Source organism: Phoenix dactylifera, chromosome 7, assembly GCF_051530095.1.
Source record: "Phoenix dactylifera cultivar Ajwa chromosome 7, Ajwa_hap1_PhDact_Kaust_v1.1, whole genome shotgun sequence".
NCBI classification, from domain to species: domain Eukaryota; kingdom Viridiplantae; phylum Streptophyta; class Magnoliopsida; order Arecales; family Arecaceae; genus Phoenix; species Phoenix dactylifera.
The window spans coordinates 31,035,891-31,063,243 of record NC_143196.1 but is presented as its reverse complement, the minus strand read 5'-3'; the positions used below and the strand labels follow the sequence as shown (position 1 = coordinate 31,063,243).

Below are 27,353 nucleotides of genomic sequence, written 5' to 3'. Positions count from 1 at the left end.
CTGAAACCATCTCATTTTAAAGTGAGGAAGTGCCCATAAGACTGTAAATACACCCATGGTCTCTCTTCTCTTATAAGTATGATCAGTAAAATTTAATGCGAGTTAAGACACGTTTGTTAACAACTAGAAAATACTTAGGATCGAGAATTTGTACGACGTGGATTGATCACATAATGGGTGGTCTTTTGAAATGATGTTGGTTATTGCACTCGATTTATTTACTTTTTTGTTTTTGATAAAGTAGAGAGTTTATAGTGCCACAAAAACAATAAGGTCAGCCATCACCACGCAGAGCTAATGCGTCAAGAAATAAATAAATAAATAATTGCATACATTGGGCTAATGGTGCACATGAATCAAAAGGAGGTGAGATCCATGCAACCACCTTCTTATCTATAAAATCAAAATTTTGAAAAAACCAGCATGCTTAATCTTGAAGCTTGACACCTATGTCTTTCTGTATTTTTTACAGTTACCTGCAGCTCATGTAAGCACCACAACCTTGTAAACAAGATTTATACATACATACATACATACATACATATATACATATATACATGTAGCTATGGCGACATGGTGTCCTAAGCGTGTATGTATGTAATTATAATACATTATAGATAAAAATATATAATGATACGCAAGCTAATATGATATCAAGAGAAAATTGAAAATAAAGATTGAAAAGGATGTCGGAGACAAAGAGGACAGCAGGCATCCAATTGTTTTACGTATAACCCAACTTGTACTCGGCGGATGCAAATGGCATGAAGTTGACGAGTTCATCGAAGGAGCCAGAAGACCAATTCAACCCAAGAATCATTGCACCATCATGTGATGACCACGACGTGAAATGTTGAAGCTCGTGGCCTACGCGTTCCCTGCGATCTAAATATCTTGAGGTGGGCCTCGCATTTTTTATTTTTTTTACGCCCTTGTGGCCTTTCACTCACAAGGTAGGCCTTCATCTGGATCTCGTTTAAGTTTTAACCCACTGGACAGAAGACAAGAAGATTAGGTGCGACTATGTTTCAACTGAAAGTGCAAGGAACCTTCGTTCTGCCTCACATACTGATACATTATGTTTTGAGTAGGCGAAACCCCCACGCCATCCCCAATCATCATCTATACTTTATTATGTGAATAATAGTTTTTTTAACTTACTGTGTGATGAGCTCTTGCTCACTCGACATGACCGTACGTGGTCACAATTCACCAATATGATCATTCGAGGTGAACAAGAATTAGAGATCGGATATGGGCGAAATTCGTGCCAATGGTTGAGATACTTAGTCGACTCCCTTCCCCTTTGCAGGGGTCCGCACCTCTATGAGTGAGCAGAAAAAGAAGGAAGAAAGAGGCCCTGGTGAACCATTACTGTTAAAAAAAAAAAAAACAGAGTCATTCATATTATAAGTGATAGGACATAACAGCTGTGATTTTGTATTATACAGCACTAATCAAATAAAATAATAAATAAATAGCAACTTCTATATTTGTTGATTTTTCAGAAAAAAAAAAGGGTTATCATGAATCTTTGTGCTAAGATTTATTACTGGGCAACTTCTTGAGGCATTCCAATGCTATTTGTGCAAAAATGCCAGTCGCGGATCAAGGCCGCACACATGGAAAAACATATCAAACAAACAGTCGAAAAGAATAATAAATTAGTTAGTCAGAAGGCAACTAGCTTACAACAAGACTACATATGAGACGACTTTGTTTAGATGAATGAATATATACAAAGTTTCCAACGATCTGCATGAGTTTCCTTCAACTTTTCCAAATTCATGCCTGAATCGTGTCTCAATTGGCTTGCATGTATTCAAAAGACCACCAGTTCGAAAGTATCTTAGATTTGAAAAATGCTGGACTAGGGAGGAAGAGCTGGACAGCATAATTTGTAATACATGGATGAAAGCATTAGATGTTAATTCATGGAGAAGCAATGGATTATAAAAATATTTTAGATTTGAAAAATGCTGGACTAAGGAGGAAGAGCTGGACATCATAATTTGCCATACATGGATGAAAGCAGAAGATATTAATTACATCGAGAAGCAATGGATTATGAACCTCATGAAATTGAGACAGAAGCTTAAACCTCAGTCGATGGAGCTGAAAGTTTAAAAAAAAGACGAGTGAAGAACATCCTCTCACAAAAAATCGACACAATAGACAGGTTGGAGGAAGGAGGTAGCATCTCAAACGAATTCTGGGATCTAAGAAGAAATCTCGAGGCTCAGTTAAATGAAACCAGAGGAAGAGAACAAACAACTTAATGAACTTTGGCTGGAATTTCTTGTATCCAAATGGGGCTAGTTTTACTTTTGATGCTCGTGCCAAGCCGTTCAAAGCTAAACCTGTCTGCTTTCCAATGCTGTTCTATCAACAGAATTGGGAATTATTAGAAAATGACCTTATGCTACTTTTCAGTAGGTTTGATGAGGGAGAGATGGAATTGAAGAGATTCAATATGCATACTTGAATCACTTCGCAAACTTTCTTCCCATAAGCTGGAATCACTTCACATCTCCAAAGGAAGACCTATGTTCTCTTGCGGCAATACAATTTCTTGCAGAAATATTTAATTTTCATTGTCCCATCCATGTTGATAGGATTGCCACTAATACCTGCAAACCTGTACTCATCGGGATCCTTTTTGGATTTCACCTGGACATGCACCAGACTCATAATTTGAACTTTATCTAAAATCATTGGCAACCATCTATGTTTCTACAAAGAAAATAGCTCATGATCATCTCCTTAGAAATTCATTGATTTCATTTTGAATAAATTATAGCTTAGTTAAATTATTCTAAGTCTGATATCATTAGCAACTGAGAGCATTGGCAAGTGCATTATAACCAGTGAAAGAAAACGATGGGATTGACAGCATCCGTATGAATGAACATTTCTCTTATATTCCTTCTGTATAGTTGTTCAGGAGCTATCTAAAAATATCAGCCTAGACTAACATTAATGAAACAACAATGGGGATTATACAAATTACAACCCTTCCACAAACTGGGGGCTCGGCTCTTATGCAGAAAGAGAGGGGGGAAGTAAAAGAAAGAGATTACATGTGTCGTGGAATGGAGGATGTATTCGAAAACCCATTTGCCATTTTCTGTGATTTTCTCTTAAAATTTGTCAAACTACAGTGAGGGCAAATATATTCCAACCCATCTGTCTTTGCATAATCCTGTCATCACACCACAACAAATAGTGAGGATTCGAAGTTACGAGTCTCAAAGAACCTACGAAGAAGATTTTAAAATGAACAGATGGTAAAGTCTTAAGATAAGATATTCACTCTGGTCTATCTATAGTTAATCAGTGCTGTCATACAAAAGGGCATAGTTCCCCTGATGCAAATATGATGAGAAAAATGGTGTGATGCATGAAGTACCATCGATGCTACAACCTCAAATTTGGCATACAGAATGCAGATATTAATGGATTAAAGGAATTATGTTACATATGAGCACTCTAGCAAGCAATAGGATTTAATGACACTAGGTCAGAAAATGCATGCGGAGAGTGTAATATTTTAACTGAAAGCTGGGGAAGTAGGTTATGAAATACTAAAACAGATTTGATAAAGATCAAACCTTGAAAGCACCAAGACCCTGCCGTCTATCACAACCAAAGTGGGCCCATTCACCGCATAAGCCACAGTTTACCCAATCACCAGGAGCGCTACTGTAACAAACTCAAAATACTCGATATCAGTATTAGCTTTGAGCATCGAAGGAATATAACCACCAAAAAAGAAAAAAGAAAAAAAGGAAAAAGAATTCATGCCTATTACCTGCGACACAGCAAGCAGCACTCTCCATCCACATCATCATGTGCTAGTTCATACTCCAACAGGTAAGTTTCATAATGTCTTTTTAACGTATTCCCAACACCCTGATTCAAAAACAATGAGTAGTCAAGACATCAGTTCGTTTGTGCAACAAATCTCTGCTATGCATGGCTGCAACATGAGGATGTCAAGAAAATTCGAGTGCCCACAACATTGTTTGAGAGGGCAAAAATAGGCTTAAATTGTTAAGAAGACTGCTTTCTTAACAATGATAACAAAAAATGTGCTGCATCCGCAAGTATTTTGGCTGAGAAGATGCCTCACTGATGTTTCGGTCATTTTTAAGCACATCATTTATAGCAAAATCACAATTCAGAGAAAAACCGTAATACATAATCTCTAAAATACTCAAACTAAATGCCATGAACGATTACATGGATATAAAAGCCCAAAATGAAATACATAGAGAAGTTAATTCCTTTCTAGTGAATTAATAGCAATTTGTACAAAAGAATCAGATAGGTGAATTAAATACTCACTGTCATTCTATTGGAAACTGTATGGTTGCGCATCTTTGAAAAAACTTGACCTTTCCAGTTTATGCCATTCCCAACATAAAAACCTCCCCTTGAAACCACCTGTAGCAAGTGATGCATATGCATTGTTACTCTCTAAGATTTTCAGAACGGAAATAAATGATCGCCTAAGTCAAGCCATGTATGCTGTAACCACAAAGCAGAATTATATATTGTATATGCATGTGAGAACAAAAGCAAACCTCTCTATACAAATTGAAAAGGTCCAGGCGCTTTGCATTAAGTATGGCATCAGGAAATTCAGATATTCCTCCTTGGGGAACAAGTCGACTATGCCCCCTAAGGATTAGAAACTGCATAACATCCTTCAAAAATTCTTCCTATAAGACAAAAGAAAAAAAACAAAGGTTAAGCAGGAACATGCATGCTCTTTTACACAATTAGAGGATTGGAAAACATACTTCGGAGCAAACTTGAATTGGGGCTCTGTTACATCCATGTTTTTTCATTGGCAGAGGGTTTAAAGAAATTATCTGCTGAGCATGGGAAGAACTTGAAATGGATTTCCTGTGTGTTGAAGGAGCAGGAGGAACAATATTGTGCTTTACTGAAGGTACAACTGGCAGGTTAGGCTTGGCCTGATTTCCATCATTCAAATCAATCTGAGGAACTCCAGAAAAAGGCAGCAACTTGTGCTGCCGAAAGTGAGGAATTGGCCTCATTGCAGCAACCCTCAATCTCTTTTTAACTGCCATGGAGGACAGGTTAGTCCCTTCTACCAAACTTGCCTCTTCCTTGACATCCTGATCATCTTTCAAAAAAGTTGCTCCATTCTCACTCAAAGTATTGTTATAAGTCATAGGTTTTCGATCTGGAATAGGTCTGGACCTTTTTCTAATAAGAGAGGACGACCAGGAAGGCACACTACAAAGCAACCCATCTTGTAAACTCAAGTCTTTCCCTTGTTTTGTACAAAAGAATAGAAGGCGATCTGCGTCTTCCTTCTCAAAAGAAGCAACTGAAATACCCTGAATACTTGCAACACCAAGTGTAACCAAGCTACGATAAGAGACTTCAGGTGAAAGCTGTCTCAAGACCTGTATCATATCATTAAAATGAATTGAATTATCAAGCCATTGTGTTGTTAAAAAAAAAAAAAAAAACTAACTGGGACCATCAGTTCAATATAAGGATTCATGATTTCAACATTATTTTTTATTAGATATGCTTTCATCTTCAGCTATTGATTTTTTTTCTTTTTGTGAGAAGATTCAGCTATTGAGAATGTTAAGTGTAGAAAATTTAAAGGTTGTCACTCAAAAAAAAAATGGACAAAAATAAAAATTTTCTAGTTCAAGTAAAGGCCAGATCTAATTTACTATAAAATTATAATACTTTTTACAGATGAACGGAAAGCATCAATTCATATTGGAAGTGAATCAAAAGTTACAATATTGACAGAAATAAAAAATTACTATTTCAAGTAAAGGCCAGTTCTACTTTACTATAAAATCATAATATTTTTACAGATGAATGGAAATATATTTGGAAGCGAGTCAGAAGTTCAGTCAGCAAAAAAGCAACCTGAGCAGCCCAAGATGGAACCTTCATCCAAACTTCAAACACTGGAGCCCCGCAAGCTATAGAAACAGAGTTCAGAGGTTCAGACAAAGAAGGCTTGCTTTCCTCACAGTTCGGAAAAGCACGAACTAGCTGACTCTTCTCGATAAGCTCATGTTTTATTTCGCTTTCTAATAGCTGCATATTAGAAGAAAATGGCTCAAGAATCATGGAGGTTAACAACTCGATGAGCAAAAGAAAACAGTTTGAACTTGTACCTGGTCATCAAAACATGTTTGTGCACTACCAGACACTAAAAGTGAGATATGAGCGGAACTACAGGTTGTGAGATCACATCTCATCGTCACAACTCCACGAGAAAATGCCCCAGCTTGAAGAGGAGGGGGTGCAGCACTGTCAGGCATTTTAATACCATTCATCAACTCATGTTAGCATGATTTGTTATTGAAATGCAAACATAATTATAAGGCATCAAACATTCTTTTTATAAAAAAAAGGAAAAAAAATCACTGAAGAACTTTTGCGATACATAATTATAAAGATCACTCAAGCATATAATTGGTTGATTGGCAAAAAAACTGGTAACATTAGTTTGCATAATATACCTGATTCGATTTTGAAGTTTGCTCCCACGAATCTGAAGCAGCAGCAAGAAAATGTTAGAGCAACAATAATTTGCCATTTCTTAATGCATAGAAAGAGAGAAACAGAGGGAGCAACTGAAACAATTTCTAAGCAATCAAAAAAAGGAATTATCTTTATTCCATTAGACTTGATATGCATTAGCACAAATTTCTTAGAAACCATTTATTTGATCCAGAAGTAAGGTTTCCAGTGCCAGTTTGTGCCAGTCTGTTGCTGGCTCTGGGCATGCATGTGTGCCACAATACCCTGCACATCGCAGGGTCACGAATCGAGACATCTAGTTACAACCAGTAGAAAGCCAAAAAGTCCACTTTTTTCCCCTCCTTTTATTTTAATGCAGCACGACACATGCCATGCCAGCCACTAGTCAGCACAAGGCACTTAAATCCTTGTCTAAAAGTGGTTCCCATGCATAGAGAGCATGAATGTTCAAAACATACATTACTCATAAAAGAAAATAACTCTACCATATACACATTGCCAACCAATTATAACACACTCATGTTGCATCCAACCTGCTGACTTGTTGTAGTTTTATTTTTGCATATATCCAACTCTATTAGAATCCTTCTTCTCATTATAATGCAAAATAAAGAGATAATAAGTTGCACTAATTTAATGCAGTTTGTTGACACAAATAGTATACTAGACTAACTAAAATTTACTGCCAGTCACTAAAAACACCAAGCTAACAGTAAAGACAAAAATCACACGCCACTTAAAAGACAACAAACAATTAATTCTTAAAAACTGTCTCCTCTACACACCGACATTTCTGCCAATTTGACACTCCTCAATTTGCATTGTCATACAAGCATATAATATACATAGACATATACATATATAGTTCTCCTGAAACCTTGTATTTTTAATGTTTATTAATTTCATTATGGAAAAGTGATAACTCTGTATATAGGAAAGAGGAAAAACTGTCAACGAATACCAACTGGGTTCTGCCCCTGCATGGGCATGCCAGCACAGCTTGACTAATTATTCTGCTTCACACAGAAGAATACTAGTTCCATCCTAGGATTCTAAGAATGACTTGGATCTACTATTTAGTGAATTTCAGCTTAACCAGATTAACCAGTTAAATAACTATTACTTCATTATGCTTACTTCAATGTTCAAGAGGGCATTAAGGCCATCTTCCAAGGAACCCAGCAGACAAGCATCCTGGAAAAAGATAGGATTAAATAATACACATTAAGCATCAAATTGACAAATCAACTAAGAAAGCAGTAGACTCGAGAGATAAGAGATCCAACTTACCAATGTGCATGGTAATCCACAAACAAGAAATCTTGTATCTACATTGTCATCATATATTTTTATAGCAGGTAGATTATCAGATGAGCTTTCCTCTTCTTCTTCTTTTTCTTCATCCATAATTTTGTCTGGAGGAGTTATATTAATCTTAGGAGCATCTCCCAGCAAACGGGGCCCAGGTTTCCCACTAACTTTTTGGCTGTCAGCTGGCAAAACATAGTTGTTTCGTACACAATATAGCCGAAAAGATGCATGTGCAAGTTGAAATGCATCCCATGTATGGCTGCATGAACTGCAAAAGAAAGACAGAGAACAATGAAGCTAACATAAACTTCATTTGTCATGGAGTGGGGGAAGCAAAAGTACCTCTGTACAACAGACAGCAATGCTTGGCGAAAGTGAGAAGCTGCATAAGATGAAAATGCACTCTTCCAATATATCACATATGGAATTCCCTGACAAACAAAAATGCCTTGGATCAACATGTCATCCAATTTAAGCACTATGATCGAGGATGAACTCAGTAACACTAAAAAAAAGAATGTCTGTTGATATCTATTAGAAACATATCTAGATGAAATCTGAAATCACAAAAGGGTGTCATTTCCCAACAACCCACCCACCTAAATGCCTCAAACACATGCAAAAAAGGAGCATGAAAGTGAATATCATTTAGACTAAATAGTATGTTTCAAAAAAATATATTGAATAATCAGAAAAATGAATGCTACATGAGAGAGAGAGAGAGAGAGAGAGAGAGAATCAACCAATCAATTTAAATGTAACTTTTTAGATCTTCAGAAATAATGGTGCCTCCATGCGAAAAGCTGTATATATCTAAGAAAGGGAAACTAAACTCCTAGCCCTTTTTCAGTATTCACACCCTGACCTGCAATAGCAGGGTGCAGTTGTAGTTCTAATGATCACCAACAATCAGTGGCCATGTAGCAAGTTGTTTAAAAGTGAATACCTGCTTAATGCAGGATAAATAGAGTGGTTTTTATTAACAAAAGGTCAATTTAAAAATATTACAGACAAACAATAGAATGTAGTAAAAAAAGTATGCACAGTGGTATTTCCCAGCTATCACCTTCAAATGAAGTGCTTGTGCAATTTTTTCACCGTTTGGGACCTCCAGATAAACCTGCAACCACAGCTCATTTTGTCAGACATAAAAGGCGGGTATAAAATTGTGCACAAACCATAATAAATGCCCATATAATCAATTATTTTATATGCTGTACACCTAGAAGCAGTATATGTACCCATTTGGTTGGGTGGGTAGCAAAAATGACAATGAAGACACAGTGTTAGAACACCAGAACCACTAAAACAAGTTGCAAGAAAAAATTTCAATATTTTATCAACAAAAAGAGAAGAAAAGACTACAGAAATATAAAATGCAACAAGGAGATGGTTACATGTGCCTTGCATAGGTCAAAAAAAAAAAGAAGATCGCTTCCAGTCTCAGAATACAACCAAATCAAATGCATACCAAATGAAAAAGGTTGTTTAATGCTTCAGCATCTATTGAGACAAAAAGGTTATCCCTTGAAGATCGAACAGATTAATGTATATAACATGATTAATCATTTATCTGCCACAATTAGCAAAAGCTTATCCACTAGGTGAGAAGTAAAAGATATAATTTCTCTTGTAAAGGCTTCTGATGCCTCCTCGAAGAAGTAAATGTAATCATCCAAATATAAATGTTTGAACCAAAAAGTATCGATATCTGTGTCTTTTAGTACATAATTATGTTGTTTCAGGTGCAAGTATTTTGCTGGGGTAGCATCAGTAGAACCCAAAGCCTGACAGTAAACATTCAATTAGTTTTTTTCTCTGGCTATAAGTAGTAGCATTTAGTAGTATCTAAGTGAATAACAAGGTATATTTTCTCCCTCAAATGGTAATCCTGATAAAATAGAATAACATAGAGGGTATGAGAATAATTTTAATAATAAATTTTCTGTTTGAAGTTTTTGAAATTTCATCGACAGGTTATTTGTAATTCATGAATAATAATTAAAGAAATAAAGACAAAAAAATGATAAGATGAATTCAGGTGTTTTCCAAGTGGAGGATGGCAAGAAAAATTGCAAGAGTTCTTTGTCACTACAAAATGGTTACACCGCATAGCACCAGGTCACTCTTCAGCTTGTCACTGACCTAATAGGCTTACCATTTCTGTTCCCTTCTGATTTTCCTTTTTTTTTAAAAAAAAAAGATAAGAAAAGAAAACGAACTTCAGCATTCTCATAATGAAAAACAGAGCCAATGCCATTGATCAGTTTGTAAAAACTTGGACAAAATATCAGCTCCGTGCAAATAATCATATTTGACTGATGCTATACCCTACCTAGTGCAAACCATGATAGCCATACTTGTCTCAAATTGAAACTGTCTCACTTATGTCATATTAATAAAAGAAAATTAACAAAAGATTAGCAATGTGTTAGATATGCCTTAACAACCTACGTTTCTGGGTAAACATCTAAGTGGCTGAAACAGGATATGAATAGCTAAAAAGCAAGCTACAGAATTACCAAGGAATGTGTTGGCTTTAGGATCTCTCTTACTTTGAAACAAAGAATGTAAAGGAAACAGCTGCTATTTCAGGAGTTTCCAGTTAACCAAATTGCAGCACAATGAACCATACTTACCGCCACTTCTACACTTAGCCCAAATCAAACTAGGAGTGATTTAAGTCGAGCAGATTTATCGACCATGCATATCTCAATACAAAAATGAACATAACACACAATATAACTCCAACTTTGTTGTATCTACACATTATGCTCAAATTAGTTTTATAGAACCATAAAGAACAGGATGCAGGCTCCAATAACAACTATAATATAGTATAACAATTTCAGAATTGTAGAATAGTTTACGATGGTAGGTAACGATGGGCCGATAAGGGAGCTAAATGTTTGAGGCTCCGATGCATTGATGTTTCCCCAAACAAGAGAACCAATTTCTTCTTCATTCTCAAGTTGTTCCCCTTGAAAGTACAAAATATTTGGATCCAATGACTTCTGAGCATCCCTGATTTGATCCAATGTCGGGTTAACAAGAGTGTGAACCTGCATTTACACAGGAAACTCACTCAAAATCAGGCCAAAGAAAATCCCACCAGTTCCAGAGTATGAATGCAACAACATTCTGAGAAAGCAATCTTGAATTCATGGGGAAAAAAAAAAAAAAACCTGACCTCCAGGCGGCCGGACGATACAAGCTCGGGGAAAGGATACGAAGGCTGGTGCTTCACCTGCTCCCTTTTCCTCTCGGCGAACTTCCCGCATGAGACTGCAATGAGCCTACAGCCCTGTTTCGAAAAACTTGGAGCTTGAAACATCTTTTATGCATGCCACTGCGAAGAAGAAGAAGAAGCACTTTCACCAAAAAACTAAAAAAAGCATATAAAAATTCCCATTATCTCATCTCCCTCTCAAATCAAAACCTCCACACCTCCCCTCCCATCCACCGGGCCCCAAATTCAAGCTCGACATCCACCACCAAGCCCCAAGAAAATCCCCGGCCCCAAGAAAATCCGTAAAAAGATCAATTCCCTCACCAATATCCAAAATTTCCTCGTCCAAACGCCTCAAAAACCCCTCCAATCGCGACAAATCGACCGGGAACCGACGTCGCCGACGGGAAATCAATGGATTTGAGGGAAAGGAGGTCGGAGAACAGGAAGACGGAGGCCAGGAAGAGGGCAAAGAAGCGACGAAGAGTAAAGTAAACAAACAGGGAAGAACAAACCCTAGCACCGTGCGACCTTTCCTTAAGATCACAAATAAGAACAAAGAAGAAATAATAATAATCCTAAAAAAAGGGGAAGACCCGAGACCCGAATTAAAAGACGAACCCAATACCATCATCGTTAAATCTCGCGAACGAACCCGATGGACTCACGCGCAGTCAAACCAATACAAAAGAAAAACAAAAAGGTGAGATTTTGGAGTATAAAAAAAAAAGAGAAAAAATCCATCAATTGGCGAAACTGGAAAGAAAAACCGAAACCAAACAAAAATAAGCGAGAGACCAATTAAAGAATCCAAGCCCCAGAAAAAATAAATAAATTTTGAAAAGAATTAATAAAAGACCGTGGAGAGAGAGAACGACCAGAAGATTCGGGGAGAGATCTGTGACAATAACGTGTTATAATTACACCACGTTATTATACTCTTCCACTACGCTTCCCCTGCTGTACTTCGCCATAAAAGATTTTTTTTTTGTGTTTATTTTGCAAGAGAAGTCGCAAAAGATGAGATTGTTGTAGGAAATTCTTAAATGAATCGAAGTGGGTTTGATTTTTCCGGGGCCTTTTTTTTCCTCTTCTTCCTTTTCTTACTTTTTTCGATTGGATCCATGACTGCTACTGCTGCTGTTATTGCACGAAACCCGATCTTTTTATCTCCCTTTCTCCACGCTTTCTCTCTCTCTCTTCAAATCAATCGGGGAAAAAAAAAACATCGAATCCTTCGATGGATCGAGGGATGATAGGCGATTAGAGATCCGGATCTCTGGATCGACCGCGGTGGATTTAGTTCGTGGGATTGTTCCTGGACTGGTCGCTGGGAACGGGGATGGCGACGCACGTGCTCGAGCGCCGGAGTCACGTGAGTGAAAATAGACGTTGTTGCATTCTGTTGTCCCTCCGGGGCTACTTTATCTAAAACGAAGATCCCAATAAAGACAAAATTATTGGCAAGGGATAAGAAAAAACAAGTACGTGCGATTCTTAACGGCTATATTTTGGCGGTATAACATCAGCATTTTATTTTGCTGAGAGGTATTGGGGAAAGGGAGGTGTTTATGAGATCTTTGGTTTTTCTATATTTTTGGGAGTAAAATTTGTGGCATGGCCCTTGTAACAATGAGGTCTACGTTTATATAGTGATGATTCTGATATTAGTACACAACAATGTTGGCCCGGAAGAGACAGGTTATTAATTTTATAGGTTTGATTTAATGTGAAGGGGAAGGAACAATTTGTGACTATTCAATGCAGTGCTCCTCTGCTTTGCATGTATGTAGTGGGCCTACATTAGATAAATTAGACTTAAAAGCAAAGCATGATGGTTTTTTTTTTTTAGATTAAAAGAAGCAAAGGGAAGACACATGCATATTAGGTGCATGGGATATAAACAATAGATCTCTGCACTTGATTAGCATTAATATTCTTGAGTTATTCTTAATAAAAGAAATTAGTGAGTGTGAAACCAACCATGAAAGGTCGAAGCTGATGGTTTGAACTAAAGATGTCCATGTAATCTTACTTGCCTTGGCCTTCCTATGTTCTAATTCTCCCAATTTGATGCCTGTCAAACTTAACACCTATTAAATGCATTCACATTGGAATTCAGTTATTTATTCTGTTATATATTAAAAAAAAAAAAAAACTCACTCAAGGTTGGCATGTTCATCAAGCTTCTACATAGCTATTGCCTATCTTGTGCCATGGATGTTTCATATTCTAGTATACTTTTAAACAAATGGCTAATCTCATGAATTCAATTTTTTGAATTATGAAATTTCCACCTATTGCTATCAATGTGCAGGTCCTTGTTCCCTTTTCTGTATTGTCGTATTCCAATTTAGTTTTTCGCAATTTTGTTAGGGAAAAGCTCTTTAAATTACTCTAAGGTGATGTAACAAGTTGTACAGTGCTATACTAAAAGGACTAGTTTTACCATCAGTTTGCTTGGAATTATCCTATTATTAACTTTGAAAAGTATGACCTCCGCCACATGTCTTTAGTTATCTTGGAAGCTTCTCTCTTGTATGAAAGACCAAGACTAGCCTACCAAAAGAATAAGTAATACCATCTCCTTCTTATTATCAAAAAAAAAGGTTAACGGATTAGCATAAATCAGCAATTCTCTAGGAGGCAACATTACTATTAAAGAAAGATACTCCTTAATTTGCTAAGCTGATGGCATTGATTATGACACGTGAAGTACTACCAATTACCAAAATCCAGATCCCATGCACGCTTGATATTTTAAACAAATTGCTACTGGACTCAATCTATTTTTAACTTTACTATTACTTTCTTCTTTTTTAAGAAAGGGAGGAAAAATTCACCTACTACAAATTACTTGAGAAGTCCAAATACCTGGGGATTCACTAAGAATTCACCACTAACACTGCATAAACACATCTGGTGGCAATAACATAGTCAAAAGTTTGGCAATTTCGGAACAATTAGACTGGAGATAATGATTCAGAATTTGGAAAAAAATTGAAAGATTTGTCAAACGTTCAGAAATAGTTCAACTTACAAGAAATTAAAACATGACTAATATTAAAAAATAATATTTTCTAAATATTTATAAATTTATTTACTTAAAAATAAGTATAGAAGAGGCAAAAATAATAAATAATAGAAAAAATAGTGGTACCATTAATTTGTAGTATGTAAACTTATATTAATCATGAAAAATTCACGAATAAATTGTAATATTCAAGTATAATTTGAGAGTAATTGAATAGTTCTGGATCGCTTTATTTTTGGGGAAAAATTTAGAGAATTTGATCAAGGGAAAGATTTTTAATAAAATGAAAAATATTGTCACTAAAGATAATAATCATAATTAAGAGCCTATTTGGATATTCTTAGAGGAATATTTTGTAGAAATTGGGCATGTTGGCCCATCTAACCCTTATTCTGTAAAAGGCCTGCTCAAGTTTCAGCCTAATTGCCTCAATCCTATTTTGTGGGCCTATTGGTATGCAAGAAGGAAAAAAATCGATGGAGATCTTTTTTCCCTCCCATAAGATTTGGGATGGATGCATGTTATGTAGATATGGGCCCTCTCCAGATGGACCGTCCAATCCACCAGTCTAGCAAGAAATCCAGGTCCATCCTGCTGGATTTTCCAAACCCGCTTCGAGTGATATGAATATGACTTTTTACTAGATGGCATGGAATAAAGGGTTAGAAATGAGCAGAACTTAAAGCCCCAATATGTCAAGAGCTTCATATTATGCTCGTATCATTTAGCCATGTAAACTTGCCCGGTTCAATATGAGCCTCTCAGTTGGATTGAACCGACATAGTCTCGATCTCGGTAGTCAGTCAATTTTAGATGAATCAGTAGCAGAGTTTGGATCCTATATTGTGCAACTTTTGCATCGCAAAGTATGGTACAATTATGAAATCTTTTGTCTGTCGGTTCTATTGGGTGTATCCGTACCCATGATATATGATACGCTTGCTTCAGCCAAAAAAAAAAAAAAGAGTATAGTATAATTATGGATAGCTGCCACAGCATCCATCTCGAACAGCTGTCCATCTTTAAGATGGATGACATGGCGGCTACATGTATCCACATTAGTACCGTATTGTGCGGTGCACAAGTTGCACCGCAAAGGGTCCCATTTCACCTTCTGCATCGAGCTGGGCATCTCGGAGAAGCTCTCTTCTTGCCACCAAGGTGGTAGCCTAGTAGTACTGGGCAGCAATTCTAACCACAAAGTCCCAAGTTCGAATCGCTGCGGCGACGATTAAATTGTGGACCGGAGCTCACTACTTTGGCCACTGCTTGGACTTGTGGTGTAGGACTGCTCTTGAACCGCTAGTAGTCGGGGTGGTGCCGGGTGTAACGTACTCACACGTGGGACTCGAGCCAGAGCTCAGAGGAGTAGCTGAGCCGGGCCTACGGGTGGGGAGGGTATGAGTAAAACCGGTCGGGGTGCCCAACACACGGCCATTTCTGCCCGCATCGAACATTCTCTTGGCGGGGCGGGGGCCCAGTGGGGCTGCTACACGGGGGTGGGCTTGTCCCTTCCTCCCCCCTACCCCTTTTTTCTTTAGCAAAAAAAAAAAAGCTCTCTTCTTTCTTAGATTCTCTTCTTTGACATCTTAATCACATTAGCTTGCGCGCTCTCCTCTCAGCATGCTCTGAGGCCGAAGACCTACCTGTTAGCCGTTGGGTCCATGGCGATGGCCAGGTCTTTTTGGCGATGGCCATCTTCTTGCGACGGGCACTGCTTTGGTCGGCATGCACGCAAAGTACGAAAGGATGTTTGCTGCTCGATATTTGTTCGAGACAATGCCCCGCAGAAATGTAGTTGCCAGGGACGCGATGCCGAGTGGGGCTCTTGGCGCACGGAGTGGGTGTTGAGGTGCTAAAATTGTCCTCCCGATTCCCGAATGGTTGCAGAGGAAGCATCACAGCCATAGGAAGCGAAGTATATTGGAGCATTTTAAGTTGTTGGTGGAGGTTTGATCATATCCAGTGCCTAATCTGCATTGTCTGGTAAAATTGGAAGGTCGTTTGTTAACAGCACAAAACAGAAGCTTACACATCCAAGTTGTAATGTTGTTACAGGAGGTCAAACTCATGCAGCCATGTCATTATAAAATGGAGCACTCCTTGGTATACCCCTTAGCATATCCAGGATGCATATTCAGGATGAGTGCCAAACTAGGTTTTTGTGCACCAAATACGGTAGATGGTTCAGAGAAGCTAATGAGACGGTAGACTAGGTTGTTTTTTTTATGTAGCTCAACACTCGGATGAGATTTTATAGACTGATGCATCATCCATCCGGTTTCCGATTCAGGATATTTTATTTTTTGATTTTATAAGATGTATTCATACTAGATATGTATGACCTGTCCGTCCTATCAAAAAAAAAAAACTTAATCATCCAACTGACCCAAGCAATTTGGAACAAAAACCGGGTTGGGATACGCTTAGCGGTACGCAAAGCGTTTTCCTATAGAATTTGTTTAAGCTTGGGATTTGATGTATGGTATGTTGGTCACCAGAGGCCCTTATATGTTGATTTTGAGCATCCTAGCAAGCAAATGTCTTCCATATCAGGAGGTTCAAAACTATTCTAGATGTGGCCCTTATATGTTCATACATATTGCTTTATTTTAAATGTGTTTTATTGCAGCAGGTGCCAGTCAACTTGCACTTCTGCTTGCATAATACGTGCATGTTTTTCTAATTTCAATGCGTACATGAAACCATAACTAAGGTAGTTAATTCAATATCCACTTTCTTTCTTTCAAAAGTATAGTATCTTCCACAAAAGTGGGACACAAGGTTCTCTTTCTACCAGCATGACATCAAGATCATAGCAATTCTACCGAGCAGCTTGCCAGCAGCTACCGATCGGACTTCTGAATGTTCTAAGAAATCTCCCAACAAGCCATGCAAAATAAGCATGAAAAGAATTTGGCTCCAGGATTGGACCCAGTGGTTTGTTTGAACCTTGGAAGGTATTTGTATTAAAGGATCTGACAACGGTAACTCTTTGTTTTATTATATGATCCAAAAAAATTTGAAAAAATATTCTGCATGAATTTTTAGAAGCACTGTAGCAGAACCATTTTTGAGAAAAGGATCATGAAATGCAGTCCGCAAGATTAAAAGAAGTATATCGCAGACATCCAGAAGCAGAGGATTGGTGTAGAAGCATAAGCCGGATTTTAAGAACAAATGTTGCAATTACAGAAACTGGGAGATGCTGAGTACCTTTTCTTTTCTGTTTCGTGCGGGCAATAGAGTGATAATGATCCACTACCAGGGTATGAATGCTAGACTTCACCAAGTTTTAGCAGCAAAAAGCTTTGATAATACATCAAATGGTTCCATATTCTATGATGAAGTTAGAAGAAAAGTTGTACAAGCTAGTTAGTTCTAACTCTTCTTATTTAATAAGTATTACAAAGAATGAATACGCTGTGTGTGTGTCTCTGTGAGCAAGAAAACTATTTATTTACCCTAACAAGTACTAACAGCATATTAATGGGATCATGAAATTGAACTTACAAACACATAATAATATCTTTAAGCAGTTGAAACAATACATAAAGCTCATCTCATGAAGGGAAAAAAAAGAAGCTATTCCAAATACCGTTGACCTTCACAGCTCCAAAGTAGTCACGCTCAGCGCCAAAACATTACTCTCACACATCCCACAGATTATGTACATAACACATTTACGCCCAAATTATGCTCAAAATACAAAAGAAAAAAAAAAGGAAAGGAAAAGAGAAGAGGGGAAAGAAAATGAACGGCTTAAGTGGCTACCATAACCACAGTTATGGCAAATCCCATCAGCTGGAAGATCTATTTTGATTCACCACATACATGGAGCGCAAGCGACTGGCTATTTGGGTGAACGACGGTCGTTGGTCAGGATCAGGTGCCCAGCATTGTTCCATCAACCTTCTCCACTCTGGGTCGCAGGAATTTGGCACAGGAGGCCTAAGTGTGTTACTTAAAATACCTCCTGTTTGTAGACAGGGAAAGCTAATTCAGCACTAGAACTTTTGTCACTTTGGGAAGAAGCAGGAAAAACCCTTCAAGATGCTACTATCACAGAGCTAATGCCATACTTGGTTAATAGTTCTATCAGCATACAAACACATTCTACAGGTTGGGTTTATTTTCATTCTCTCACCAAAAAAAGAGTAGTCCCATGCACAAGGCTCCCACCATTGCGGGGTCTGGGGAGGTCGCACGTTCACAGCCTTACTCCCGCCAAAGAGGCTGTTTCCATGTTTCGAACTGGAGGTCACAATGGATCAACCATATCATTGTGCCAAGGTTCTCTCTCTCTCTCTCTCTCTCTCAACACGATTAACTAGTTAGATAGGGAATAGAGGAGTGGACTGTTGGTTGGAAAATCGATTCCAGCAGAACCGTGAAACTAGGATGGCTTTAGTCATCCTTACGAATTCTTTCCAAATGATATAACTCATCATCACATAATTGGAAACACAGGCTATAATCAGTTCTTGATGCTGTGACCGCAGCCTATGTTTAGTATGCACTGTGGCATAATTTTGAGCCCAAACAAGTTATGTCCTTGCATACAGAGAAAAGGAAAGCATTAAGTGGTCATAAGATCAACATTCCTGAGAGTGATATCAAGAAGTATCACCTTCAGATCTAAAAGTTCTAGGGTATGACTGTTCAAAAGGGTCATGAATTCTCCAAAGCAGGCATTGGCAAAGACTACTAGCAAACATCCAGTATCATGAACTAAACAATACAATTTCCTGAAAAAGTAGTGAAGTTTTGAAAGCATACCTATAACTGCACCATAATGCATATCAGCATAAGGCTCGTCACCGGTGAGAATTTCCCACATGACAATGCCGAAGGAATAAACATCAACCTGTAGCATCATTATAGATTAGCTCTTAACATTAACAAACCTTCGAATCTTGGTAAGCCAGACTTCAAACATGCGGGTGAACTTTTTTCTTAGGAGATTTCTAGTGTCAATTTGCCCCTGACATGCAATACCAGGTTACCAATTGATAATCAATGGAATAGATCATTATAAAGGAGGGGTATTCTGAATTACCTTATTCTTAATTCTTCATATACAAAAGAGGAGGAAAAAAAACACATCACTAGCACGTAAATGATAGTGAAGGTCATGGCTTGCAAATAGTCAAAATTAAGAATAAACCAATAGCAACATTTTCCTTGTTTCTTTCTGAGACCAGATTCCACTGACAGTCCATTGGCTTCATTTAGCAATAGCATGATTGATGCTATTGGTTTATTTTGAGCTCCTACAGAGATATTGCTTAAACAAATACTTCCCCTGATAACAATTCTCTGAAGTTCTAGGAAGAGCTCCTACAAAAGTTGTTGGGCTTCAATATGGTAGAACTCAGGGAGCAATTGTGGGACTGAATACTTTTCCCAATTAGGCATCTGGCCATTACCCACGATTATAGAGATCGCATGCATTAAATATGTCATACCATCAGAGATTCATGCATGCATGCCATGTCCAAATTTATTCAATATGCAACAGGGACAGTATTCAAAAAGTGTATACAATAAGCACAGTAATGTGCTGTTGCTTAATCCATAACAAAAGCATAGTAACTGTGTATCTTACGAAATGAAAAAGATTGGATGATACCTTCTCAGACACCTTGTTGCTGCTGATAGTTAATAATTCTGGAGCCATCCATGGAAGTGTCCCTCTCATACCGCCAGAAACCATTGTATTTCTTTTCATCTTTGACAAGCCAAAATCACCTACCTGGATAAATACTAAAACTCAGATGGCCGAATATTTGGCATTGGACAACTTGCAAATGATTCGCTTGGCATGCGTAAGGAGTGTCACTTTTAGCAATGCAACTAATGAAGTGCATTTAGTTTAGTTGAAACTATGTCTCTCTTAGCAACAAAAATGTAATATACCTTACAAATTGGTCTTGATGGATCTTTGAGATTCACAAGCAAATTATCGCATTTCAAATCAAAATGTACAATATTCTTAGAATGTAGATATTCCATCCCTATTGCTGCATCCATTGCAAGTACAAGCCGCTTACGTAGATCAAGATACCTATTATATCCAATTATCCAGAATCCAAAGTGTTAGTTCTGATTATAAGAATATATTAACAGAGGAGATAAGAGAGAGAGGGGGTATATACTTGTCCTTGCGTAGTAAAACATGCTTAAGAGAACCATTGACCATGAATTCTGTTACTGTTGCTAATGTCCCCCCAGGTCCATCTTGCACGACCCCATAAAAAGCCACAACATTTGGATGGTGAAGCTTCGAGAGAATACAAGCCTCCCGCCAAAACTCTGAAGTCTATAAGTGGACTCATTTGTTATTTATATATGTATATTAAAAATTATAAAAAGAAAATTATTCGGGCTCAACATTGTCAATCAATTCCATTTGCTTGCACATAAGCTCGTTTTCTGCCATGGCTCAACATTGAGAATTAGAAATGGAAAAAAAGAAACCTCAAAAAGCTTACCAATCTATTTGGAGATGATTTATCTGTAAAGCAACTGTTCTTAATCCTTTTAATGGCCACATCAGTGCCCCTCCATTTTCCATGATAAACAGTTCCAAATGTGCCAGAACCTAGTTCTCTGAGCTCTTCAAGATCTTCATTCTTTACAATCTGATAAAAGATCATTCACAAAAATAAGTGCTACCAATATTCATTAACGATGCAAAGCAAAAATGAGCAATTCTAAGTGGCTGTTAGTATTCCATTTTCCTAAATGGATTGAGAGCCCTTTTTACAGTTTATACTGTAATTCTGGCTGGGCACATAATTCTAGTTTTAATATCCAAGGGAAATACTTTAAACCCTGATTTTAGTTTTACTGGAGGGTGCCAACTAGTACAGTTGGTAAAGTCATTGGAGATTGGTACCAACAACTTGGGTTCAAGTTCCGCATTCACCCAATTTTCGGCTGGGTTTCCTCCTGTCCTAGTTCAAAAATTAAAAAAATGAAAAAGGATTTTAATTTTATTGACCGGCTACTTCTCCATGTCTTCCTATATTAAATGAGTTTGTCATCTTTCATTTATGTTCCAGATGCTGTCTGAACGGATCCCTGGAATTTAAAATGAGCAGTGCACACAGAAACTGCCATGTGCCAACCAATATAGCATTAGAAGTACATTAAATACTGGGAGATAGAATTGCACTCAATTTCCTCCACTGATGAAGAAGAAGAAAAGATACAAGGAATTAACAAATTTTCATATCTCAAACAAAGAAACTAAAACTATAGTATGCCAGGAAACATTAAAGCAAAATGTTTTTCTTTCAAGTGTTTGTTGATTTGCGGTATTTCTGATGAGTGAAGGTACCAGGTTTAGCAGTTAGGTGTATTCAACCTCTGATGTAATCACTATTTTGGTGTTCTACTAGACAGGGTAAGGAACCAAGCTGAAAGGCCCATCTCCAACTGATGGATTCCTTTCCTGTAAAATAGATAAGGACCAATATATAACCAAACGATCAAATAAAGGAGAAGAATATTTTTAATTTTTGTTCTCCTTGTATTTGAAATCTACTTGGAGAGATCTTAAAACTAATAAAATAATCTAAACAAGCATATTTCGAAATGAAGATCAAGGAAGAAAGAAAACTACATGTAAGTTTCTATAGTATCTAATGGCAGCAAGATGGACAGCATATGAACATTGGAAACTTTTCACCTGCTGCAACCATTAAATGCATGAGAATAGCAACAACAATAGCATGCAACCTGTCTGAAATCTTGAGCCAAAAATAGCTACAATCAAAAGGATCGCAGAAAGTAAAAAATTAACACTAAGGTAATACTAATATAAACAATGGAAAAAGTCAAAGAATAAGAATAGTGCTTATCCGTTCATAATGTAAGAATACAACTCATAGAACAGTTAAAGTTTTACTTGAGTTCCCACCATTCAACACAACCTATTATCATGATATGTCATAGTGAAACAAGTAACGTTAATGCAGGAAAAACAAGTCATATTCAGTAATTGCTAATGTATGCCAATTATCAATCAAGAAGTGCAAGAAAACCTCTTAACTATTTTCAAAAGCCATGCATTAGTGCTCCTAGTGCGTGCATTACAGAAGAGGTGCTCCAAGTAATATACCTGCAAGCGACTTGGAAGAAAATCTTTCAGCAAAGTATCATTTACTGGTGCAGCGGCTGGCCCAATCTCCGGCTTCAATTCCTATAGGAAAAATAAGTTAGCAAACTTTTGTCTGCAGAGATCTGGTGGTGGACAGCAATAACTACGCTACAGGTGAAAACATACACATGCACACACATGTGGATGCCCGCGAGCACAAATACATACCTCACAATCCGAGATTAGTGTTCCTAAGTTGTTTCCGAATTCAGACGAGGGATTCCCAGCTTGCAAGGCATCGCCACCTTTGTCCAGTAAATGAGTTTGTGTGACCTCTGATGGAATATCATTTGGGTGCAACATCTTAGCATCCTGTTCATGAGGGCCAGATGATTCTCGTTGCCTTTTCTCGTTGCAATCAACTTGGGAATTCTTTTGACACAATTTAGTAACATCATCCTTTAAAGGTGCAGAGTGATGTGCATTAGAAAATCCCTCTTCAGTTCTGGTATGCACGGAACGGTGACTGATAATGTCTTGGTCGAAAAGAAAAACATCTTTATTTACAGGCTTGTCTTGAGCTGATTTTCTCTGGAAAGACAAGTTTTCAGGGTTTTGCATCTTCAAGCCGATGCCAATGTCATCTTTGCATGGAGCACTTACATTTGAGGATTTATCAATGGTCATAGCTTCGGGAAAAGTGTCAAGGAGCTGAACATGAGGAACAGAAGATTCCTTTTGAGAAACAACTCCAGCATAGCTCTCCACCCACACATAAGTTAAGCCATATTCTTCAGCATCATTGGAGAGATTAGCTTTGGTGATATTCTCCTCACAGTGAAGCTTATGCAAAGAAGTAGGATTTTCCAGTTGCTTGGTAATAGTTTCTCTGCCTGCCGATAAACATTTCATTTCAGCTGCCTCTGCTCCATCAATAGTGGACTCTTTGAAATGACTTTTAACCACACCCGTCTCACTAACAACTGCGGAATTTTCTGAATTCCTGCTTCTATCAGAATCATACCAGGTCTTATCTTTGTTTACAACATTCTTATCACCAACCAAGCGCAATGGCAGGGGGTCCTGATCAGATTGCTCAATCTTCCTTCCAGTTCTATAGCTCTTTCTATAGCTCTCTTCATTACTCATGTCATCCGTCTGACCATGTGCTGCATACTTACGAGAAACTCGATTAACTGCAGCCTTTTCTGGATCATGCCTATTCTGCTTGGTTGAGAAACTGTTGCCACTCACAGGTTTACAAAATTTTTTTGAAGTTTCTGATTTCTCTGATGCAGATAAAGGTCTGAACTTGCTCATTTGATTAACTGCATCAGCCAATATTTCACACTTGTTGATCTGTGTCGCATCATCCATGATGGTTGCCGATTCAGGAGCAGATGGTTTTGCAGCTAAAGGGAACTTTTCACTTTGTGCAACTGGGTTTGCTTCAGGTAAAGGTTTAACAGTTTCTTTAAATGATTCTTGAGTCACACCAGTATGTGGGTGAAGTGCTAGTTGTTGGAAACCAACTGAATCATCAGACTTTGATAGACGAACAAGTGCTTCTGCCTGTTCCCGTGGAATCAACTCAGTACGAAAAAATCGTAAAGAACTTGAAGCTGGATCTGCATAGCTAAGACCAGTGACATTAGCCTCATAGTCTGAAAATCCAGAAGTAAAATCTCCCGCAGATGCGCGGCGACTGTCATCCTCTTTGGGTGCAGAATTCTGGCCAGAAGTCAAAGTATCAGGTGGTGGTACCACCTGTTTGGTATTTACATGTTTCCCATGGCATTTTGAAGAAGCTGCATTCTCTGGTGGAGAAGATCCACAGGATACTTTGACATGCATAAAGTTTGAAACTGAAACATCATTCTGCAGTGCGGGTGCTGAGCACTTACTTGCCGCATGTCGTATCTCCTTGATTTCATTGTTTTGGTGGGCTAAACCATTAACATCTGATTCCACCTCTTTCACCGACGCGTCTTCAGCCTGACTTCTGGTACCACCATACAGCCCTTCAGCCACACCTTGATGAACATGTACTAACTCATGGATTGTCGGAACAGAAGTTTCACCAGCGGGTGAATAGTGAACATTACTGCCACAGTCAGAAGGCCTAGATGATGAAATTGAAATTGTGTCTTGTTTAGAACCGTCAATATGGCGACTGGCATAGTATGGATTCCCATCAACTTCAGCAATTTGCATTTTATGGTCCTGATGTTGTGGATTATCAAAGCCAGTAGACAAGTTTGATTGGATTGGAAAGGATGGAGTACTTAAAAGAGTTGCTGAGTTTTTCTCGACCCCTACGACTTCGGTATTAAATAACTGAATCAAGTCACTTGCTGATGTGCTTAGAAAGCCAGATAGGCTCAAAACTTCACCAGATCCCTTCAAATCATTGACGGCAACCATGTATTGAATTTCAGAATCCCCCTCCATGTTGCCTAGACTGAAATGGATGTCATCATTATCATCTGAAGAAAATAAAAATATCCTGGGTTTCTGTGATCGATCACCTTTGTCTGGAACACTGCACTCGTCAAACATATTTTGCAGATCCTCATCGCATGATACCGATACCAAGGCGTCAAAATCCTCCCCCGGCAGCTGGTATTTGATTGTGTGGGCTTCGTTATACATTGCTTTTGTCTTTTGCATGAATTCTTGCCAGGATATGCCCTTGCTTATTCGAAACACACGGGTCTCACCTCCCACATACCTTAGCTTGCCATCACTTGGTCGGGGTAAAAATTTACCACCAAAACTGCAGAGGAACTTCACCTTTCTTGATGAGATATTGGAAACTCCAGAAGGATACCCATGATGAAATCCTCGACCATTCCCTCCAACTGATGGGATACGTGATACTGACCTCACCAATCCCTGATCACCCTTATTTTTAGTCTCAGCGAAGACTTTCTTCTCCTTTTCCTTAGATTGAACTCTATCTTTAGTTGCAAGCACTGGATCATCAGATGCACGCTGAGGTCCCAGGGGAGATAGACCTATAATCACCCTCTGGTCCACATAACCAGGGCCAGCTATCTGATTTCCAGATGTACTTGGAACAGGAGGCTTCCTGGGATTTGCTCTTTCTCGCATGAATTCAAGAGCAAACTCCTCACCAGTTTGAAATGAGTAATTTAATACATGCCCAACACCATATGATACAATAAATTCTGGAGGTCTAGGATTGGTGTTTGCAGAATTTGATGGACCTTGCATAAACCTTTGGCTTGCAGGGCCAAGCCTCTCATTTCTGGTCTCCGTGGAATCATAATGGAGGTGTTCAGAGTTTTTATAACGTTCCATCAAATTATGGCTTTTCTTCGCATACACTTTAATTTCGGAAGGGAAGGATATCCAAAGCAAAAGCCTCCTATATTCTCATCCCCTATAAAACAAGACCATATTGGCTCTGCAATGACTTAAATTGTCTTGCTTGATGACACCGTCGCTCATATTTGTTTCTCACACAATTGAGACTGTGCAAGTGGAAATGGTTGTACCAATCTCCAATCAATTTTACCGACAACACAACCTAATACACAGCTGTGAGGAACAGGGCAGAGTCGATGAGATCATATATAGTAAGACAATCTTGATGAGTAGCAAATGCATTCAGTGAACTTGATACATCAAAAGAGAAGCATAAACGAGAAAAGATTTTTTTTTTAATAAAAAAAACATATTCTTTTAATCAGTTCACGACAACCAAATGAGGCATGATATAACTGAAGCAACAAATATTAAATTCATCAAGAACAGCAAAGAAAAGAACATTTCCTGAAATCTACATCCCAAGTTAGACGAGCAAAAGCATTCACAGGTTATTCAGGTCCATTCCTTTTTCCATATTACATGTTCATGTCCCATATGTTATGACAGTAAAAATTCCATTATGTGGACCTCCCTTCATTTCTCGCATCATTCCTGAACCTGTTTCTTTCCTAGACAACTATAAAGAATTCCCTGCTACTTATTCCAGCTAATAAAAAACCTCTATAATCTATATCCTTTCGCTCATGATTCAGCTCCCTGATTTCCCCAAAACTAGAACTCGATAACAATAAGAAAAGAAGATATCTCTTGTCGCAGAGAGATAGAGTCAAGAAGAAGAAGAAGAAGAAGAAATTCTTCTCTTTCTACAGCAATAGACCAAGGTATTTCACAATCTTAACAAACAAATCGTAATAACTAAAAGGAGAAACATGACTGACCTCCTTGTTTTTTCTTCTCATTCTTCTAGCGCACCTGAATTAAGAAGAAGAAGAAGAAGAAGAAGTTATTTACTATTTCTATACAATCAGTGAAAGTCACTGCTTCTTATTAAAATAAACATGACTATATTCAGAAAAGAAACCAGTTCGCCTGTACATATAGAGAGAGATGGAAGCTTTAGCACCTGCCAAAGAATTAACTCCACCAAGAACTAAATTCTTCTCTTTCTATAGCAAAAGGCCAAAGTCTGTCGCAATCTTAACCGGCAAATCTTCATAACCATAAGGAGAAACCCAACTAATATCATTGCTTTTTCCTTCCCAATCTTCAAGAAAACCTGAATTAAGAGTTCAGAGTAGATTGAGGAGAGAGATGACGTACCTCCTAATCTTTGCTGCAAGCTTAACTTAGAGTAGATGCACCCATCACTAGCTAAGCCTCTCTCTCTCTCTCTCTCTCTGTTCCTCTCCCCTGGAATCCTGCCGGGTGGAAGAAAGAGAATCATCAGAGGGTGGTGAGTTCCGGTGCGCGCAAGGGACGAAAGAGACAGAGTTGAGTGCGAGATAGGTTGGCTTTGGAGCGTTCCATTGGTGGAATTTGGCGCATTAGTATGGGTGACGGAGACTGGTTTGACGGCGTCCCATGGATGACATCAGAAGCATTTATCAAACCACCGCCACAGATCTTAAAGATGAATGCTGTCCTTGGCGTGAAGGCAAATAACTGCAACAATTAACGTTCCAAGTACTCCCTCTCCCTTCCTCGGTTGGCCAATGCTTACGTTTCCCCATCTCTCTCCTCTTTCGCTCTCTGACGTGCCGACTATGGCTTTTTTCTTTTTTTTCCCACCGTCTGCTAACGACCGCAGAGGATTAGTTTCTTTTCTC

General features: G+C 38.2%; 2 protein-coding genes across 6 annotated transcripts; both read right to left on the bottom strand.

The window, feature by feature from the left end:
- Positions 1-2,901: 2,901 nt before the first annotated feature.
- On the bottom strand, positions 2,902-12,594 carry LOC103702478 (AT-rich interactive domain-containing protein 4-like). Of its 4 annotated transcripts, none has more exons than XM_008784925.6 (16): positions 11,417-12,594; positions 11,054-11,212; positions 10,734-10,925; positions 8,930-8,983; positions 8,206-8,294; positions 7,843-8,131; positions 7,690-7,746; positions 6,531-6,562; positions 6,183-6,318; positions 5,929-6,102; positions 4,806-5,441; positions 4,587-4,724; positions 4,348-4,446; positions 3,812-3,912; positions 3,612-3,702; positions 2,902-3,202 (listed from the first exon to the last, which is right to left on the bottom strand). In XM_008784925.6, the coding sequence occupies exons 2-16, from the start codon at positions 11,195-11,197 to the stop codon at positions 3,077-3,079; spliced, it is 2,358 nt and encodes a 785-aa protein (XP_008783147.4). In that variant the 5' UTR covers positions 11,198-11,212; positions 11,417-12,594; the 3' UTR covers positions 2,902-3,076. The 4 variants fall into 4 exon arrangements, with proteins under 4 accessions (XP_008783147.4, XP_008783156.4, XP_008783173.4 ...); XM_008784934.6 differs by having other exon boundaries at positions 12,200-12,489; XM_008784951.6 differs by having other exon boundaries at positions 11,971-12,444.
- A 5,035-nt stretch (positions 12,595-17,629) lies between these two features.
- On the bottom strand, positions 17,630-27,177 carry LOC103702502 (RAF-like serine/threonine-protein kinase 24). 2 transcript variants are annotated; one of them, XM_088701647.2, is made up of 11 exons: positions 26,848-27,020; positions 26,651-26,737; positions 26,466-26,499; positions 22,462-25,797; positions 22,255-22,335; positions 20,621-20,770; positions 20,285-20,448; positions 20,046-20,193; positions 19,759-19,881; positions 18,906-18,993; positions 17,630-18,102 (listed from the first exon to the last, which is right to left on the bottom strand). In XM_088701647.2, exons 4-11 carry the CDS (start codon positions 25,555-25,557, stop codon positions 17,927-17,929), a joined length of 4,026 nt encoding a protein of 1,341 aa, XP_088557773.2. In that variant the 5' UTR covers positions 25,558-25,797; positions 26,466-26,499; positions 26,651-26,737; positions 26,848-27,020; the 3' UTR covers positions 17,630-17,926. The 2 variants fall into 2 exon arrangements, with proteins under 2 accessions (XP_088557773.2, XP_088557775.2); XM_088701649.2 differs by lacking the exon at positions 26,651-26,737 and having other exon boundaries at positions 26,848-27,177.
- Positions 27,178-27,353: the final 176 nt, after the last annotated feature.

Bases quoted from the DNA above. Each gene is read 5' to 3' on its own strand.
- LOC103702478 (XM_008784925.6), bottom strand. From the start codon at position 11,197: ATGTTTCAAGCTCCAAGTTTTTCGAAACAGGGCTGTAGGCTCATTGCA. The intron at 6,319-6,530 runs GTATATTATGCA...AATGCCTGACAG, and splicing joins AAACTTCAAAATCGAATCAG to TGCTGCACCCCCTCCTCTTC. The intron at 3,913-4,347 runs GTGAGTATTTAA...TTTTTGAATCAG, and splicing joins CAGTTTCCAATAGAATGACA to GGTGTTGGGAATACGTTAAA.
- LOC103702502 (XM_088701649.2), bottom strand. From the start codon at position 25,557: ATGGAACGTTATAAAAACTCTGAACACCTCCATTATGATTCCACGGAG. The intron at 22,336-22,461 runs GTATGTATTTGT...TTTTTCCTATAG, and splicing joins CACTAATCTCGGATTGTGAG to GAATTGAAGCCGGAGATTGG. The intron at 20,449-20,620 runs GTAAGCTTTTTG...GTCCACTTATAG, and splicing joins AATCATCTCCAAATAGATTG to ACTTCAGAGTTTTGGCGGGA.